Raw genomic sequence first — 18,617 nt, 5'->3', positions numbered from 1 at the left:
GCGCGGGGGCGGGGCCAGCGGGCGGGGGCAGCGCGGCGGGGGCGGCCGCCATATTGGGGAGCGCTGGGGCCGGCGGAGACTGACAGGAGGAGGCGGAGCGGGGCCGGGCCGGGCCGGCCGGGCAGGCAGGTAGGGCGGGCGGCGGGGCCGTGGCCCGGGGCCGGTGTCACGGCGGCGCGGCGCGGGCTGCGGCCGGCCCCTGCCCTTTCCCCCGGGGGTGCGGGCCTGTGGGCCCCCGGCGGGCCGGGCCGGGCGGCGGGGCTGGGCTCGCGGAGGGGCCGGGCCGGGCGGGGCGGGCCCGGCTGCGGGGCCGGGGCAGCCGCTTGCCCGGTGGCGGCTCCGAGCCCGGCTGGGGCCGCCCTCCCTCCGCGGGCGCTGCCGGGGGGTCCTGGCCCGAGCGCGGGCCCCGAGGGGCGGCGGGCAGCGGCCTCCCGGTCTCTGGGCCTGCCCCGCCTCCGGGGCTGAAGGTGGCTGGCGAGCAGCGCCGGCGCTTCGCCCCCGGAACGACGGCGCTCCGCGGGAGTGCCTTTGCCCCGCTCTGTGTGGCGCTTTGTCAGACCTGGCGGGACGGGACCTGGTCGCTGCCGGGGGGCTCGGAGCCGCCGCGCCGGCCTCTGCGCTCGGAGCCCGCTCGCCGGGGGCTGCTGCGGGCTGCCTGGGGGGTCGGCGTGCCCTAACGCCCTCTCGCATGGGACGCGTCTGTTAACGGGCACGGTGGCTCTGGACCCGCGGGCTGTGTAGCCTCTGTCTGTCCAGAGCGGCTGGACGCTCTCGCCGTGGGGCCCTTTCTTCGGCCAGCGTCCCCTGGCCCGCTCTGGCAGGCCTGATGAGAGCCAGCGGGTAGTTCAGCTGCCGCGTCTTCACCAGTTCTTGATTTCTTGATTAAATCGATAAGATGAACGGTAGCTGAGATTTTTGTGGCGTGGACTCTAGTGCTAAAGGGAACTACCAAGCGGCGACAGAAACTTTTATCAGAAGTTGCTTGTTTGTGCGCAACACAAGTTGGTGATGTGCCATTGTCCGTCTGATGGCTTTGGGGGTCTGAGGGAGCTAGATATCGCCGTGTCTTTCGTTAGGGTTTTTTTAGTGTGTTGTTGATGTTTTGCAGATGGAAGTAATATGCACGTTCAGCGAGTTACAGGCTTGAGGTCTTAAAAGCCCGAACTGAGCATCCTCCACGCGTGATGAGCGGGGAGGCGTTCTGCCGGAGGAGTTGTTAAAGCCCAGCGAGGTCTGTTAGGTCACGTTGGAGTCATCTGTCAAACGTGTCGTAGGCTTCATTGCCTGGGTGTTTTTTTTTCCTTGATTTGTAGCTCTCTTGAAGGTGTCGTGCCTTTCTTGTGAAGAACAGATTCTTACTGCGTTAGTGTGTTTAATGATGCTAGCCTAGTATTTTGTGCTGAAGGTTCTTCACAGAGCAACTCCTCTGCTGGCAGCAACATCTCGTATTAAAGACTGATTATTATTATTATTAATACAGAAGCAGAATTTTCTGGGTCTGTTGGCCGAAGCTGCTGCGTTTTCTAAATTCTATTACTTTCTTTTGTGGGTTGACCAGAGGCACCATTGCTCCTTCTGTAGCTCAAATGTTGTGATGAAGGAGACTTGTGAATCGCCTGGCCTTTTCAGTAAAGCTCTGTAGACAAGGCTGCTGGTGAATTTTTAATCTTGGCTTTTAGTGCACTGACTTCTGATAAGGCTTCCGATAAAGCAGACCTTTTATCTAGAGCTGGTGCTGTTAGCTGTTTGTACTCCATTTTGAGATGTAAGATAATCAGACAACTGTATTCTGTGAACTTTTGTATTTTTTTGAAGGGAAACTGAATGTTATTAAAGTTAGTAGCTTTATGAAAAACTGCCATGCTCAGACAGAGCATATAAACTACTAAAAACAAACAAACAAAAGCCCTGAAGGTTCTGTAAAATGTACAATGTACATACAGTAGCCTTTCTCTTGTGCCTCCCTCTACTCCTAAGTAAGTCCTCTTTGAGTCTAAAACGCCTAACATGGAAAAACTCCACCCTTATAAAGACCCCTGAGGTCCGAGTACTTCACTCTGTCCATCCCCACTTCCTTCTTATTAAACACTTTGCAGTATGCAGAATAAATAAATGAGTAAATGTCTTCTAGGTGATCACCAAAATGAGTGCCATCATATGCTGGTTGATGGGCAGCCGAAAGCAGAACCTCCATTTCTCCTGTCTGTCCAGTGACTTGTCCAAAATGTGTGTTTCTGTGGGGAAAACTGCCATCAGGTGATAGTGGGAACAGAAGTGCCGCTGCTGCAACTTGCCCTCTGCTTCCTTGACCAGCTGCCTCCGCAGAGGCCAGCAACTGCCAGTGGCTCAGCGCTCCGAGGGGAGATCCGGTGACGAGGAAGCACGGAGAAAGCAGTGTGGTTTTTTGATCGCTCCCGCTGCCTCGTGAGTCGGGAAGGGTAGCCGCATCCAGGCGCGTTAGTTTGGCACAGGTTACGTCATGGGCCGAGGTGAAATCTCAAAGCAGAACGTGGTGAGGTTAATGTGTATCCCCTCTTTGTCAAGTAGTAACTTGAGGAAATTGTACCCGGCTCCTTTCCCGGTGTATGTATTATCCCCTCGCACCTGCAGAAAGGGATGGTGTTTCGCGCCCGCTCTGCCCGAGCGCGAAGGCACAGCCAGCAGCAACCTGTTTCATTACATCCGCAGGATCAGCGGAGCAAATGGGAGTAGCAGAACTTGTTCAGCACTTGGTATTTCTCACACATGATCTGCCAGAGCTGAACCTGATCTTTAACTCGGCCTTCAGAGCTTTAATTGAGCCTCTGTAACAGCCAGAAAGGAAGAGGTGTTCAAATGCTGTCAAACCCAGGTATCTTTGCTAATTATTGCATCTCTCAAACTGGAGAGTGTTTTTTCTGCTGTCTCTTACTTGTTTTGCTTTCATAATAGATGAACCTTTTATGAGGCTTTCTGTTAATTAGATGTAGAGGTTGCCTTTTGGCCCACAGGCAAGAGATGGCACAGAGGTGACCCCTCATTGAACGTGCATTATGTTTTCACGCTCTGTGTGTTTCCCAGTGTACAGCTTCCTGCACTGCTGAAGACTTTGTACTTTATTTCGGATTCCCTGGGAGCAGGCGTGGCCCTCTTATTTACGGAGCAGCACGGTGAAAGGATGAAATAATCACTACCTGCAGGCAATAAAAAGGGTTTTAATGGTGATGATTTTCTGAGAAATCCCCTGCTAAGTACATGATTGTCATGTCTGCTTAGATAAACCCTGCACTCCTAACAGAGTACTGTACGCTGCAGTGAGATGTGTGTTGAATGAAAACGTCCTCTATGAAGGTAAAGTAACAAACCTACAGTTCTCCTAACTTATTAAAAGCCAGCTGAAGTAAACTTGGAAAACCCTCAGCTAGGGGCCTGGCTGCTGCGTGGGTACAACAGTGGAGGGGGTGCTGACTCTGACAGTCCAATCTCTGCAATTGACTGTCACACTCGTATTTGAGTCTTTTGCGGAACAGTTGAAAATGCGCTTGTCTTTTGAGTGCAACGTGGCCTTGAGTCTGTTGGCTTCCCTTCTTTTCTTCCAGTCATGGAGAGAAGGGAGATTTAGGAAAAACATCTATGCTGAAAGCGATGGTAATATCTGAGCATCATCTGCGTAAAAGAGGTAGCAATGGCAATGCTCTTGGTAGAGTTCCTGGAGCGTTCTCCTCGGATGAGGGCTTGCATCTGAGAACAACTATTTTGTGTATGAAAATCCTGCTGAAAAACTTCTGGGCTTGTAATGGTGTACTGAGAGATTTATTAGTGGAGGGGGGTGTTTATTTTTGGTAAAGGCTCTTCCAAAGACAGAGATTTTGCTGTTTCCTGAAGGTGTTACAACCCTGAGTTTCTGCTGGCATGTGAAAGTCCATGCCACGTACAGAGTTCTTTGTCACGAATACTTTGTCCTCGGCTCACGCAGGCTTCCTGCAGCACTCTGCGACCTGAGTGTCCTAAATTAGCACCGTTGCCCTGATGTTTGCTGGTCAGAGTTCCTCTGTCATCTTGGTAGGACCATACATTGCTTTGGAAAGGTAGACACAGAACCTTAAATTAGCTTTGGAAGCTGACTTGGAGGGCTGCGGGAAGTCTGTGAGTGCAGGTGGAGGTGCAGTGTGAGCTGCAGAAAGTCAAACGTTTGTCACCTCCAATCTGAAGTACAGGTTGGGCCCTTGCCTGTGGGGAAGGGGGATGTTTTCGGACACCAGAGGTGAAAGGAGGCATGGATGGTTGTGCATACCACGTGTCTCTAAGCTTCGTATGGAATTGCAGCATCTTGAGCTTCTATACTACTGTTACAAACTGGGAGGCTGAGCGCAGATAGGAGATGAAGACAATGTCATGGCTATGCCTTTGAGCCACTTGGCCTTTCACATCAAAATTGAATTCAGTCCACGCCTATTGCCGGTCGCCTAAAAGTTGGCATTTTTGGAATAGGAGCGTTCTAGAGCTGGTGGTAGTGAGTGTATAAAGGGGTTTGTGAGCTCCCTGGGCAGGAGGTGCTTGTTGGCGGGATGCTCCGGAAAGGCAGAAATAACATGGACTTCTTGCAGGCCCTTCAGTGAAGAGTAGTCACCTATGTATTACCCTCTGAAACGCAATGTGATGGTTCCCGCAGTAATACAGCGTCTTGGTTTATTGGTGGAGTATTGAATCTCTCTGCGGCCTTCAAGAGTGAGGCTGAAGGGTGGAGATCTTGTCTGTCACCATAACATGGAAGTAATTCTGTCATTGCTGGTAGCGTGATCTCTGCAATACCTAGTCGTGAACAATCCTCTTTGACAAGTGCGAGGCAACAAAGTTGATACTTTGCTTTGAAACAGAGCTTAACCTGCTTCTATTGTATCGGAGTTACTTTTGTAAATGGTTAATTGTAGAAATGCTTTTCACGCTAATACTTTAGTAAATCGCTGGATAAGAAGTTGTGTACTTGTAGCTTTACAAAGGTAAATATTGGCAACACTTACACAAGGCTCTAGCTTTTTGTACTACTGCTGTTTTTGAAAGGAGGATAGTTACTTAAAAGGAACGGTGGTTTGGCATAATATGTAAACTCTGTTCCTCGGGGTTAAATGTGGACAAGCTCTACTTCAGGTTGGCCGAAGCGCAGAGTGTCTTGCTCCTTGTCGATGTCTGCTTTAGTGCTGTGAAGCTGGCTTTAGCATTCTGGATGCATTTGTAAAAGGCTTTACTTGTAAACTTGTAAATTTACTTGTAATTTGACTATTACATAGCAAGAATGCTATGTTTTAGCTTTTTTTTCCTCCTCACAGCTCGTTCAAAAGTCTGGGAAATAGAAGAATCCATAGCTGGAAATACTCTTATAATACTCCAGGCTGAGGTGGAGGTGCTGCTTTCTAAACCAGCAGAAAACACCTGCCTTTTGGGGCTGAGTTAAGGTTTTTTTGTCATCTTGGTGAGCCAAACCGGCGCGTGGCATGGTCGGGCAAGGGTGAGAGCTGGCACAAAGGAGGTGCAGGGATAGATGGACTACCATTTCTGTTGCCAGCTGAGATCTTTAACTTGTTGATTTGCAAGTGTTGCCTAGTAATGGGTTTTAGATAAATCACTGGAAGAGGAAAACTTTGGCTTTGGGGAAGCAGGGCATCTGGGTTTGATTTCAAATCCTGCCGCTCATGACTTAGAGGACTAAGTACTTGTTTACTCCATCGTTTTCCCCTTGGTAAATTATGGGGTTCTTCCTGAGAGCTTGTAAATATTCAGCACCTGAATAATGACACGTTTTTACCTCACAACCTGTGCCATTAAATACAGGCCCAAAGAGGAGACAGCGTCTCTGGTTTTAGGTAGGCTCTTGCTAGCTCTGAATTTGTCTGTGGGAAGTGGGTGGGTTTTCCATTTCCCCCGAAGCAAGTAAGAAAGGCTTTGCCATAGGGACTGGGAGTATGGGGACTGCAAGCTCTCTTTTAGTTGAAGAAATAAAAGATCTGGAGGAGCTACGTCTGTTACATATTCTTTTTGGATGCTATTTTGTTACTAATGATATAGTTTATGCTTGGAGAAGAAAGGTGGGTTTTGGTGGAGTGGTTTTTTTTTTATTCCTGGGGAAGAATTTGTATTCTGACTCACTTTATTTTCTTCATGCACCTTATGTCCTATCTTTGAATTGGCTGGATTTTATCACAGTTCGCATTACTTTCAGAACAATACTACTAGGCAAAGTTACGGTTCTGAACAAGTGCGTTTTGTTCTTTTTATTGACCCAACCTTAATGTATTCAAATACTTAAATGTTTTTTCTCGGTATGGATCTGTTTTTAATAAGCCAGCATGCAGAATGCCAGGGTTGGCAGGGAAATGAATGCAGTCATTTTGCAAAATTGTTTCTCTCGTTTGAGAGGCAGCCTGTACCTATTTGGATTTTTCAGCAAGTGTTGAAGTTGGGGTAACAAACATAGGCTGTGTTGGCTCTGTCAATTCAAGACGTGGCCTACCTGAGCAGAGCAAGAGCTGGACAGTCCCTGACCCTTTTTCGTTCCAGAAATCATTTGTGCCCTTCTTAAAACTGGAAGGTAATTGGGTGAGTAAGTGTTAAACATGAGAGGTGCTGATGAAAGTGAGAGAGTCTGAGAATACCAAAGGCAGGAGAACTTTTAAATGTAAAAACTGAATATATTTCCAAATTTAGACAGGGCCGAAGGGGGTAGAGGATGTCTTGGTAATTCAAATACCATTAATGTTATGTTGATGCTTCATTTTGAAGCATTTGAAGCATCTGAAGCCTGAAAAAGGTTGTTTGGGGCTTATTAGTATTATTGCCATGTTCTGCCTGTTCAGTCTCTTCTGTTGTTCGCTCTGTGTATGCTGTATTTCTGATTAGAAGTTGTAGTCGGAATTTGTACAGACGGGAACTCAAATGAAAAGCTCTAAAAACGAATGTGTTTCATATCCAGAATTAAAAATGTCACATTGCTATGTAACTGGATCTAGATCTCTCACGAATGCTGTGCTGAGCCATTTTGGGAGGACGCTTCAAATGTGTGGTGTTCCCCAGCTGATCATGCTCCTCGTGTGGGTTCTGCAAGCTGATCTCTCTTACTCATGGTGTTAAAAAAAAAAAAAGAGGGGGGTGATGGGGGGGAATGTTGCTGAAATGCTTGGTTTGAGAGGTCCTGTTAACCTCTAAGGTAGATTTGGAAGATCGTGAGTAGTTAAGGATAGTGGTAAGTAAACCACAAAATGAGGGAGAGTGTTTGACATGGGCTGCACTAATTTTTTTTAACCTCCTTCATTAATAACATCACAGACTTTTTTCTAACTTTTCACTCGCAATAATGCCATCTCTGACTCTTCACTTCATTTGGTGGGAGCCAATTACTGTTAAATTTGGTAGCTTTCTCCAGTTTTGCCTCTGAAAGAACATATGGGAGAAATGTATTAAATTAAAAAAGAAAAAAGCTTGGGGGAAGGAGGTGGCAGAGGTAAGCAGGTGTATGCAGAAACAGCTTGGCACTATCTATTTCAGGGATGCTGCTGTAAAAGTGTTGGCATGCTTAATGGCAAGGAAGAAATGGCCTCTGCATTTCAGCACTTGTCAGAAGTCCAAGTTTCAGTACTAACAAACAGCTTGGTTAAAAGGAAAGTAGCTCTGCTAGCTAATAGATGACTGTAGTCCAGAGTTGGTGTGCTTTCTCTCGCTTTCAAGCTGATTTCATAGAATATTGTGATACTTAATCGCATCTCGCTGGATTACAGCGTGTGCTGCTGCACCCCTCTTAGCTTGGTAACTTGCCTCCAATTTTTAATGGTAAACCTCGAGTCGGATTTCTGTTCTTGGGGGTAAACCTTTTCACAGCAAACCTCACCTGCTGGTGGAGGAAGCTGAAGGCAGTTCATGGCAGGCCCTGAGCGTGGCAGTGTGTACCTTGTCCCTGGACAGCTTTCTCCCAGCACAGCCGTTTGTGTGCAGTTGCCTCCCAGACTTTGCCACAATTTTGTATCTTGAGGCAACTCCATTTGTGTAGCTGGGACTCCGGCCAGATGCCGTGAATGTTTATACAATAACAGCGAATGAAAGTCCCTTTACATTCTGCACAGCTTCCAGGTGCGTGGGTATTGTGGGGATTTTTTTGTGTGGCGTGTGTGTTAGATTCCACCTTCCCCTTTGGACATGTTTATCTTGGGTTGAAAAACCAACTTGGCATGTCTCTTCTGGTGTTGGCATTTTTGTGACAATGTGAGCCGTGGACAAAGCATGAGGCATGTGTGAGTTGGGGAGGTTGGGCACTAACAAAGCTGGACTGTGCCTTTCAGAGCTCGGAGAAGGGCTGTGACTACTTATTCTTGCAGAAGCGTTAGCTAATTTTTTTTATCGATGCATGTTGTAATTTAGCTAGCCACATCTAGGCTGTGAAGCAGCCCTATCCTAAAATGTTGCTTGAAAGATGCTTAACATGCTTATAGACTGTATAGCCGTGAGCTAGCTATATGCTAGCCAAGAGGAGTATTTGGGACAGCATGGGCATCAGACATTGAATGGTAACCCAGGGGGCTACCTAGTCCATAGCTGCCTGTGTTGCTGCAGTGCACGGTACTAAAAGTCTGCGATACTTCTAATGTGGCTAAAAGTATCCCAGCTAGCTTCAGCATAGTGGTGTGTGCTGCTGTCATGCCTCTGGCCTGAGGTATGGATCTGGCTGTGGTGGGAAAGGCTGCAGGTGTCTGGTTTCTCCGTGCCTGAGTACTGAAGGCTTGCTAAGCTGTGCTGCTGCAGTTCATGTGAACAGACTGGTTTTGAGTCCCTGCTCCAGTTGTGGTGGTTGCCTGCTGAGGCCCTGTCAGACACAAAATGCTGGTTGCCTGCTCATGTGAATCAGCAACCAAGGGCAATAATACAAAAAAATGCTTTCCCTAGTAGCCCTGTGCTGTATCGCACAAGTTTGATACCAATGCTCTGGATAGGAAAGGTGGTTTCAAGTTTAAAGAGCAGGCTTAGAGATTCTGAAGAGGCTGCTTCTGTACGAAAAGGTGTAATGTTTTGGTGTTTTTCTTCCCCTGTCTCTTGCAGCAAACTAATTACTGATTGGATTTCATGAACATAAATTCCTGAGCCTGCTGAACTCCCCAGCCTCTCTGCTTTCCACCATGGACCAGGATTATGAGAGACGTCTCCTGCGCCAAATCAACATACAGAATGAAAACACAATGCCTTGCGTAAGTACAAATGGGCTATGCTAAATGGTCTTAGTCTGACTATTAAGTCTGTCTTGCCTGTAACTGTTTTCACTTGACCTTTTGAAAGATATGGGACCTCTTTGAAGCAAACCTTAGTCTTTTGTTGGACTGTGAGCAGGTGTGAGTTCCTGACCTGTTCTAGGAATAACCAAATAATTTGACTTCAACAAAGCTTTTGAATGTATAAACTCAGTTCAGGTTGCAAAAAGGAGTTAAGATATTTTTATGTAGCTCAGTAATGCCTTTTTATTAAATAATCTCAGTAAGTACATATGGAACGTAAAAAGTTGGGGGCTAACAAACAAACCAACCGTAGGGCTTGACAAGACAGAGCAAGTCTAGCAGAGGCCACCAGGATGGTCAAGGGGCTGGAGCAGGAAGATGCCGAGACCAGTGTTGCTCAGCCTGGAGAAGATGAGGCTCAGGAGGGATGAAATTGTTGCTTCCAACTACCTGGTGGGTGGTTATGGAGAAAATGGAGTCAGACTCTCTTCGGAGGTATGCAGTAGAAGCATTAGAGGCAATGAACACAAGCTGCAACAGGGGGAATTCCAGCAAGATTCTAGGAAAAAATGTTCACAGTGAGGGCGTCCAAACACTGCAACAGGGAGCTTGTGGGGTCATTGTCCCTGGAGATGCTAAAAACCCAACTGGATGAGGCTGTGACCTTCAATGTAACTTTGAAATTAGCCCTGTTCTGAGCTGGGGTCCTTTCCAGCATAAATTATTCTGTGGAAGAGAATGTGACTGCAGTTGAGGAATCTGCTGCTCACCCTGCAAGCAGTCTGCCCCACTCCAGCCTTCCATGTGTTTGCCTTGACAACGTCAGCTTGAGAAGGAGCAGTGAGAAAGAGGCTGTTTAATTGCTTCTTTTGACAGAAGTTCCCGTGACAGTTGGACTCTGACGTGATTACTAGTTCTGTTAAGGGGATTAAACTGATGCTTGGCTCTTCTACTTAGGCATATTCAGCTTTGACAAGACCTCATTGATGTTTTTCAGACCCCTGCTGTGATCAACACTTGTTCTTGTGTGTGTCTTTAATTCAGGTAGCAGAGATGAGAAGAACCCTGACACCTTCCAATTCTCCGATGTCTTCCCCTAGTAAGCATGGTGACAGATTCATTCCCTCAAGAGCTGGGGCCAACTGGAGCATCAACTTCCACAGAATAAATGTAAGTTTTGCTCCGCTCTCCTACAGCTTAGTCTTGGAACTTAGGAAATGGGGCATTTTGTTTTGGCTGGCATAATTGCTCTGCTTATCTTCTGCACCATGGTCTTCTGCTGCCCCAAAAGAGTTCCTTTGAATGCATATCTTCAAACAGGCTGCCCCTGTGGTCCAGGAGGCTTCTTCATTTGTTGTTGTACCATGAGGTTTCTGTATGGTAATAGCATGTTTCTCCCTTTCAGGAAAATGAAAAATCACCAAGTCAAAACAGAAAAGCAAAGGATGCTACATCGGACAACGGCAAAGGTGAGACCACCTTTCTACCACTTGTGTCACGCCTATAGCTTTTATTTCAAACTGTTGGCAAGTTTGGAAATCAAGGGAACACTGGCACTTTTGTGCTTATGCAAAACCTCATGCTGGTGTTTTAGGAAATGCCTGCATCATGAGAGTGAATACCAGGTCACCTCAGTAGGCTTCTGAGGAGTGTTTGAGAAGCAAGAGGCTATTTGTATCCCTTGATTTATTGTGCCATGGAAGCACTTTCCTGATGGAGTGGAAGGAGGGGAAGCTTGCTGCTAATCTTGATTCCAAACTGGGGCCCCAGGCTTATTAAGAGGCCCTGTGAATGCACAAGTCGGGCAGGCGTGATCCTGCCACTCCCTGCAGAGCTGTTTGCTGCTTCAGAGTTCCCTGCCTAAGCGCTCGTTTGGGTTCACAGATGGCCTTGCTTACTCTGCCTTGCTGAAGAACGAACTCTTAGGAGCAGGGATCGAGAAAGTGCAAGACCCACAGACGGAAGACAGGAGGCTGCAGCCGTCCACCCCAGAGAAGAAGTCTCTCTTCACTGTAAGTTGGTTACTTTGCATTAAAACCAATGGCGGTTGCATGTGTGTGTCACAGGCACAAAGCACACAGTTCTGCCAAGCTGCTAGTGCAAGAGAGTTAGTGTTGTGGCTTGACTAAGCTAAGCTGTTATAACAAAATTTGGTTGCCCGTAAAGAGAACGTAAGTATCTGCAGCAAGCTATGTAACTCCTGTTTCTGTACTGACAGGGAAGCTGAGTTGGAACCAAGCTTTTTTGGGCAGTGTGGTAAATGACCAAATCAAGCTTTGGGACTTCAGTGGAGATGAGTGGTTTTTGTATGGTTCCTGAGCACCTGGGAAAGGGAGGAAATGGGAAGTCTGACTGTGGGTGTTGGAGTTAGCTAGGCATCGGGCACCAGTGTGTGTTGCGAGTGATCCCCTAGGTCTTGGGCATGCTGGGGTTCTTATCTGATGTGTTTTCTTCATGCAGTATTCACTCAGCACAAAACGCTCTAGTCCAGATGATGGCAATGAGGTCTCACCGTATTCCCTGTCTCCTGTCAGCAACAAAAGGTAATACTGATTCTCCACAGACTGCGAGAAGGTAAGGGCTGGGACAGAGGATTCAGTGATGTTCTCTAGGGCTTCTTTCTAAGGCACCCAGAATTGCTATGTGAATTGGTTTTGAAAATCTGGGGAGATAAAAAGTAGGGACAGTCAAGTTCTAAGAATTTCTGCAGGTGCCCAACATGCCTAGATAATTAATATGTCTTGGCCAACTTTCAATAGTCAGTTTACCTTTTTGCTCCCTAGCTCCTTTATAGAATCGGAACCTAATTCCTTCCAGCCTTACCTGCTGGAAAGAATTTTGCGGCCTCCTTGTGCATTTCTATAGAAATGCAGATATGCTTTAAAGAGTGGCTACATCTGTGTCTACCATCTGCTGTGATGTGTAAGATCCTGTAGTTGTTTTTATATCTGTTTTTGTAAACAGTCAGAAGCTGCTAAGATCACCTCGAAAACCAACTCGGAAAATCTCAAAGATTCCTTTCAAAGTGCTGGATGCCCCAGAGCTGCAGGACGACTTCTACCTGAACCTGGTGGACTGGTCCTCTCTTAACGTCCTCAGCGTTGGCCTTGGGACTTGTGTTTACCTATGGAGCGCTTGTACTAGCCAGGTAAATGGTCATCAGTGTCTGGAGAGTGAAGTACCTGTTGCTGTAGGTCTCTTCCAGCCATAGCATCTTTCAGAGCTATGGAACGTGCTGTGTGAGGGATTCAGCACTTGTAGTGCTCTGTCCCAAACTAGGTTCCAGTTTATGAGACAGCTAATAGTGTAGTATGGCAATAACAAGTGTTTCTTGTTCCATTCTGTCCTACTTTCAAGGTAACCCGACTGTGTGATCTCTCTGTGGAAGGAGATTCTGTAACGTCTGTGGGCTGGTCAGAGCGGGTCAGTATAACATTGTCAACAGTGATGGCTGAAACGCTTGTAATTTAGACACTACCGTTGTAGCGGTATAGCTCTTCCTCACAGCTTTTAACCTCTTGATTTATTTTCCCGTATTTCCCCAAACTCCCTGTATGCATCACAAATCAAATGTGTTTTCCTGTTTGCACTATTTTTCTCTGCTAAGTGAGAGGGGATAGAGAGCAGCCTCTTGTATCTTGAGATGCTCGAGGCATTTGCTAAGAGGTGTGGGAGGAAGAAAGAGCCAGTTTGCTTCTCCAGCTCTTGACAATAAAATGTTACAGTAAGTACCTTGCAGCCAGGCTGCTTGGCCCTCTCAGGAGGGAGAAGATGTAAGATGGAAGAACTCTGGGTGCTTTCCATCTTGTGGGATTTATCTCAAGTCTTCTCCTCAGCTTCTAGCTTTTGTTTTACATCTGTCTTTACTGGTCATGGTTTTCTGTTTGTCTAGGGGAACTTGGTAGCCGTTGGCACTCACAAGGGCTTTGTACAGATCTGGGATGCAGCTGCAGGAAAAAAGCTCTCCATGCTAGAGGGGCACACAGCCAGAGTCGGTAAGGAGGTGGGAGGCAGAGGTTTCACGTTTCATTTCTTCACGATTGAACTTTTTCCTTGTAAGCAAGGGATCTGCTTGAAATAGCAGAGCTCAAAAAGTACCAGAAAAATGGATATTTATCCCCTGCTATGTCTTCAGCAGTCTTCAAAATATTACCATTTAGTAATTGCGGTGTTCTGATCTTGGGTGTGGTGGTGTTTGAGTATTGCAGCAGGTGTTTCCTCTGTGTCTGAGGCATTTTAGGTTTGGTTACAACATCTTTTTTCACTGCCACTGGCTTCCGGTTTCAGCCCTGCAGGCAGGCTGCTTTACACTGAGATTTCCAGTTCCCTTATTCTGCGGGGACTTTTTTTTTTTTTGCTCAGAGGCGTTTTGAATCTGAACACTGGAGTGAGATTTGGGAAGTCAAGGCACCTTCTGAGTTCTATTTCTGTGCTTTACTGCACTGTGAAATGGGATTGGTGATACCTTCAGTGAGTTTGTGCAGGTTAATCGTTCTTTGCACTCTATGCTAGGACTTCAGACAGTGGATATAAGGGAGGTCTGTAAGCACGGATTTTTATGTATTTTCTTTTTTTTTTTAAACCTTGGCAGCTGTGGTGGCTGTGTTCTGCCTACCCGCTCCCGCAGGACTCCCACAGCATACTCTTATGCTCTGCCTGCGTTACAGGTGCCTTGGCATGGAACGCAGACCAGCTGTCTTCTGGGAGTCGAGACAGGATGATCCTTCAGAGGGACATCCGCACCCCACCCCTACAGTCCGAGCGGCGGCTCCAGGGCCACAGGCAGGAGGTCTGTGGGCTCAAATGGTCTACGGACCACCAGCTCCTGGCCTCTGGAGGAAATGATAATAAGGTATGGTACTTCCAAGGAGTCATGGGAGGCTCAATGTCTCTAGATCTTCACCAAGAAATGTCAGACCCCCTTTCTTTAAGGATATTTGGCGCCTCTGAAAGGGCCTTTTTTTTTTTTTCAGTTGTTGGACTGTGTCCAAACATAAATCATGCTAAGCTTCTACTCAGTCTCCTCTCTCTAATAAAATTAAAAAGGCAAATTTAATTTTGCTTCTGTATTTGGCTAATTAAATCTATAGCTTGACTCAGGAGTTTGAGTTCAACAAAGCTACTGCTAAGCTGTACTTCCTGGCTTTGTTTAGGTTGCGTATAGTCAAGTTTGTTGCAATAATGCTTATGTATGCAGAAGGAAACTGAGTTTAGAGCTATATAAGTTCTAATACCTATAATGCAGGCTTGTAGTTCACTGAGCACCATATGGAAGAAGCATCTGTTATGGAGAAGCAGTGTTCAGAGCCCTTTGGAGCGGGTTGCTAGGTAGTGAATTTGCCCAGTGTCTGTGTGACAGCATGGTTGTACCGAGTTCCTCCTGCTCAGAATAACGTCTAATGAACTTGAGCATATTTCTAAATGTGTTCTGGCATAATACAGCCATAAAGACAAAAGAAGGGTTTGTGTTCACGATCAGTGACGCTGTGTCTGTGGCTTCATAAGCTTAACTTAAGGACTGTTAGCTTCCTTGTGGCCAGTGGTAGAACGGCTCCTCTGAGTGTGGTGGCAGGGTGGGACTGGCTTCAGGGCTGCAAGTGCAGAGTGGAGATGCGTGTACCTGGGCAGAGCTGTGGGAAATCATCTTGTTGCCCAACTGCCCTCATCAGTCCCAGTGCAACATCGTGTCTTGTGGGTGTTGCGGACACGTGACTGCAGCGCAAGTTTGATCACATCTCTCCTCTCTGCCAGCTCCTTGTCTGGAATCACTCCAGCCTGAGTCCTGTCCAACAATACACAGAGCATCTTGCAGCAGTAAAAGCTATTGCCTGGTCTCCACACCAGCACGGACTCCTCGCCTCCGGCGGTGGGACAGCTGACCGCTGCATACGCTTCTGGAACACGCTCACCGGGCAGCCTTTGCAGTGCATCGACACTGGGTCGCAAGTGTGCAACCTGGCCTGGTCGAAACACGCCAATGAGCTTGTAAGTTCCTCCCTGTGCAGTCCTGCTGCTGAGCTGTCTTGTGTCCGGAAGCATGATATGTATTTCCCTCTCCCCTTTCAGGTGAGTACCCATGGATACTCGCAGAACCAGATCCTCGTCTGGAAATACCCCTCGTTAACTCAAGTAGCAAAGCTAACAGGGCACTCATACCGAGTCTTATATCTGGTAAGTGATAGTCATGTCTCTGAAAACTTCTGTAGCTGCTTATCTGGCTGCACATGTGCTGAGACCTGACTCAAAGCCGCAGTGACAGTGGCACTGTAAGCTGCCTGTAGTCTAGGTGGAGATATGAATGCTGCCCTGCAAGCAATGAAAAATGCTTTGTATCTGGTTTCCTTGCCTGCAAGGGATACTTTGATTTGCTGCTATGGAAATGTGAGGCTTTATTAATGAATAGCAAAGCCTGCCAAAACTCTTCTGAGGAAGCACAAGCATCTCTTCTTGTTCCCTTAAGACTTGTACACTTTTTCACTGGTGACTGCCAGCAGGGGAAGAATTTGATGCTTTCGGTCCTCCTAATTTGTCATTAAAATGCTTGGTGCAGTTAATCCACATTGATCTCAGACCTGCTTTGTTACTGTTACGTAGGGCTTTCCGCAGATTTATAACGGAGATGATAAATATGCTGATACTGTTCTGTGAGGTAGATGCCAATGTAACTAACAGAGCTGGCAAATGCCAGTCATATCTTGCTTCCTGCCTTATTATATTTATAATCCAGGGAGGAATAGGCTCAATTACAAATGGCTTGGATTTCTTAACACAAGAATCCTTTTTATGATAATTCTACCCATATGTTCCATAGCTGCATAAGTAAGATGCAAGTGCTCGAATTGGCAGCTACTGAGACTGAATAAGGCACATGAAAGCAGAGGTAGTTGTTTGGTTTCTCACCGCCAGCCAAGTAGGAAGGAGAGTTAAATATCTCTCATGCATTCCAATGAAGATTTGTTTTCAACCTCAAAAATGTAGTGGATGCTAAAGGTTGCTTTCTCTTGGCCTTAGGCAATGTCCCCTGATGGGGAGGCTATAGTTACAGGAGCTGGAGATGAAACCTTGCGCTTCTGGAACGTCTTCAGTAAAACTCGCTCGACAAAGGTAAGGATGCGTCGTGTGGCTGGCTGCGGCTGTGTCCTGCAGGAGGCTCAGCCGTTGGGGGTGAACTCAGTCCAAGTTTGCTCTGTTCTGCTGCCTTGCCTCTGATCTCTTCACCATATCCTGCAGATTGAGGGCTGGATGCAGTGAAGGGTTAAACTTTGCTGAGATATAAAGGGATTTGTAGTCATCAGATGAAATAAAAGGTCATCTCTGTGTGCCCAAGGCAGTGTGAGAGAACATCCTTCTCCTGGCTGTTACAGGGCTGCTGAACATAGCAGCATTTCAGGGAGCTCACCCTGAGCCCACCATCTTCCCTGCTAGCATGCTGCTGTGAACTGACCCGGTCCTCAGAGGTGATTATCCCCTAGCTCCTTACAAAACTGCTTAAAATGGTGGCTTGGATGGAAACGGGATTGTGGATGCTGCCACTGACAACTCGCCATCACCAAAGCAGGTTGTGCGAGATGCTCTGAGAGCTTTTCTGGGTGTCTGGCAGAGGCAGTGGAGAATGGCAGAGAGATCTTAAGGAATGAGCTGTGGGGAGCTGGCGTTGCTCACTGCTGGGTGTCCCCCCAGTTTCTGATGACTCGGGGTACAGCTTCCTGCAAAGCTGTGGGAATGGCACACTTGCCTGCTGTGCTGCTTGTTATCTGTTGGAAAAAATCCATGGGAATATTTATGGTATTGCACTTTGAATGGTGAGCTCAGATCACGCCCTGAGCTAGAGATACCTCACCAGATTAGCAGTTGTTTTATTAAAAAAAACTACCACCACCACCCCAAAAAAAAAACCAACCCAAAAAACCCAAAACAAAACCAAAAGCATATGGAGTAACACTGCAGCACACTGCAGAATACTGAGCACCTGCTTTGTCTTTTCTTGTCAGGAGTCTGTATCCGTTCTCAACCTCTTCACCAGGATACGATAAAACCCAGGAGACTACAGCCTGACATACCAGGATAAAACCACTACCTTGGTGTGCATGGAACCCCAAATGATCAGCCAGAAGGGGAGGGAGTGCCAGTGGGACTGGAGGATGGACCCAACAGATGCTAATTAAATACGTGCTTGTGAACCACGCTGGGCAGTATTTGGGATGGGTTTGGGGAGGGGAGGGAACTGCCAAAGGTTTACAGATTCATCCTTCATAAAGGGAAACGGGTACAAGAGAAATGTTAAACCAGCATCCTCCAACCCTCATGTTGTATACTGGAGAAAACATGTATGACATGGACCATTGAGACTGGACCAAGGCCATCCCAGCTGCTGTGTTGTCCCCTCTTGGGAGAGATGAGAGCATCCTTGCCGCTGTGGGAGCGGGTGTAACATGCTGCTCTGGGTCCCTCTGTCCTCGGATGGACATCTTTGGAGGTAGGAGCCAGCCAGACTTGTTCAATACAACTGGTGCGAGGGGCTAAACTCCAGGCTGGGTGTTAGCCTCTCTGGTTATCTAAGGGCATTGTTTACAGCCTGGCATTCCCGTTACGTGAAGAAACTGGAGAACTGCATATTTGCCTTTTTTTTTCCCTCCCCCCCCCCCCAATAGGTACTGTAGTACTTGATACAATCATTCCTGTAAGACAGCTTGATTTTTGGCATGCTTGACAGCTGCCTTCAAACAAATACATTTTTGGGCTCTAAACTTTGGAGGAGATTTGAAGAGGCTCCACCTCAGGGGGAGCGCATTCAGAAAGTTCTGAAATTGCTATTGCATGTTCGGGGCTGATCCTTTTAGTTAACAGAGAGGAAAAACAATGGCTTTTAAAAAAAAACAACAACAAAAAAAACAACCAACAACCACCATGCATGTGGAGCTTCCCACAGTGCCATTTGCGGCAGGCTGGTTGCTCTGGAGTCTTCCTGAGGACAAAAGCAGTTGAGATGTGTTTGAGAAACAAAACAACTCGTGTGGATCTGGTTTTTGGAGAGAGCATGGCCTCTTCTGGCTGGAAGGGGGGAAACACCATGTCTGGGTGAGAGGGGGGGGTTCTTCTCAAGCAAGGAAGAAGTGTTGCTTTTTTTTTTTTTTTATCCAAGTCAAAGCCAGGGACCTGTTGTTGGTTTTTTGGGTTTTTTTTTAAGTTGTATGGGAAGAGAGTGCCTGCTCGTGTGTTTGGAGCCTGTGTGATGAGTGCCGTGGGATGTGACGCAAAGCACTTGTGTGTATGTGTTGCTTTTAATTTAAAGAGAAGCTGTTATGCTTGCAGCAGCCTGTTCCTGTCTTACTTTGTACATGTGCCAATGCTCTCCCTGCCGCGCACCTGGCTCCTGCCTGCCTCATG

General features: G+C 47.2%; 1 protein-coding gene across 1 annotated transcript; it reads left to right on the top strand.

Moving 5' to 3' along the window:
- Positions 1 to 26: 26 nt before the first annotated feature.
- On the top strand, positions 27 to 17,410 carry FZR1 (fizzy and cell division cycle 20 related 1). Its single transcript, XM_072845177.1, has 14 exons — positions 27 to 129; positions 9,061 to 9,206; positions 10,275 to 10,400; positions 10,636 to 10,699; positions 11,115 to 11,242; positions 11,691 to 11,773; positions 12,195 to 12,378; positions 12,588 to 12,653; positions 13,123 to 13,225; positions 13,898 to 14,082; positions 14,982 to 15,215; positions 15,297 to 15,401; positions 16,242 to 16,334; positions 17,222 to 17,410. The coding sequence occupies exons 2-14, from the start codon at positions 9,138 to 9,140 to the stop codon at positions 17,261 to 17,263; spliced, it is 1,482 nt and encodes a 493-aa protein (XP_072701278.1). The 5' UTR covers positions 27 to 129; positions 9,061 to 9,137; the 3' UTR covers positions 17,264 to 17,410.
- The last annotated feature ends 1,207 nt before the right edge of the window (positions 17,411 to 18,617 follow it).

This window comes from Ciconia boyciana, chromosome 24 (genome assembly GCF_034638445.1).
Source record: "Ciconia boyciana chromosome 24, ASM3463844v1, whole genome shotgun sequence".
Lineage (NCBI taxonomy): Eukaryota > Metazoa > Chordata > Aves > Ciconiiformes > Ciconiidae > Ciconia > Ciconia boyciana.
This window is presented reverse-complemented; position numbering and strand designations above follow the sequence as displayed.

Excerpts from the sequence above, each read along its gene's own strand:
- FZR1 (XM_072845177.1), top strand. The coding sequence starts at position 9,138 with ATGGACCAGGATTATGAGAGACGTCTCCTGCGCCAAATCAACATACAG. Across the intron at positions 9,207-10,274 it reads ATGAAAACACAATGCCTTGC|GTAGCAGAGATGAGAAGAAC; the intron begins GTAAGTACAAAT and ends TCTTTAATTCAG. Across the intron at positions 11,243-11,690 it reads AGAAGAAGTCTCTCTTCACT|TATTCACTCAGCACAAAACG; the intron begins GTAAGTTGGTTA and ends TTCTTCATGCAG.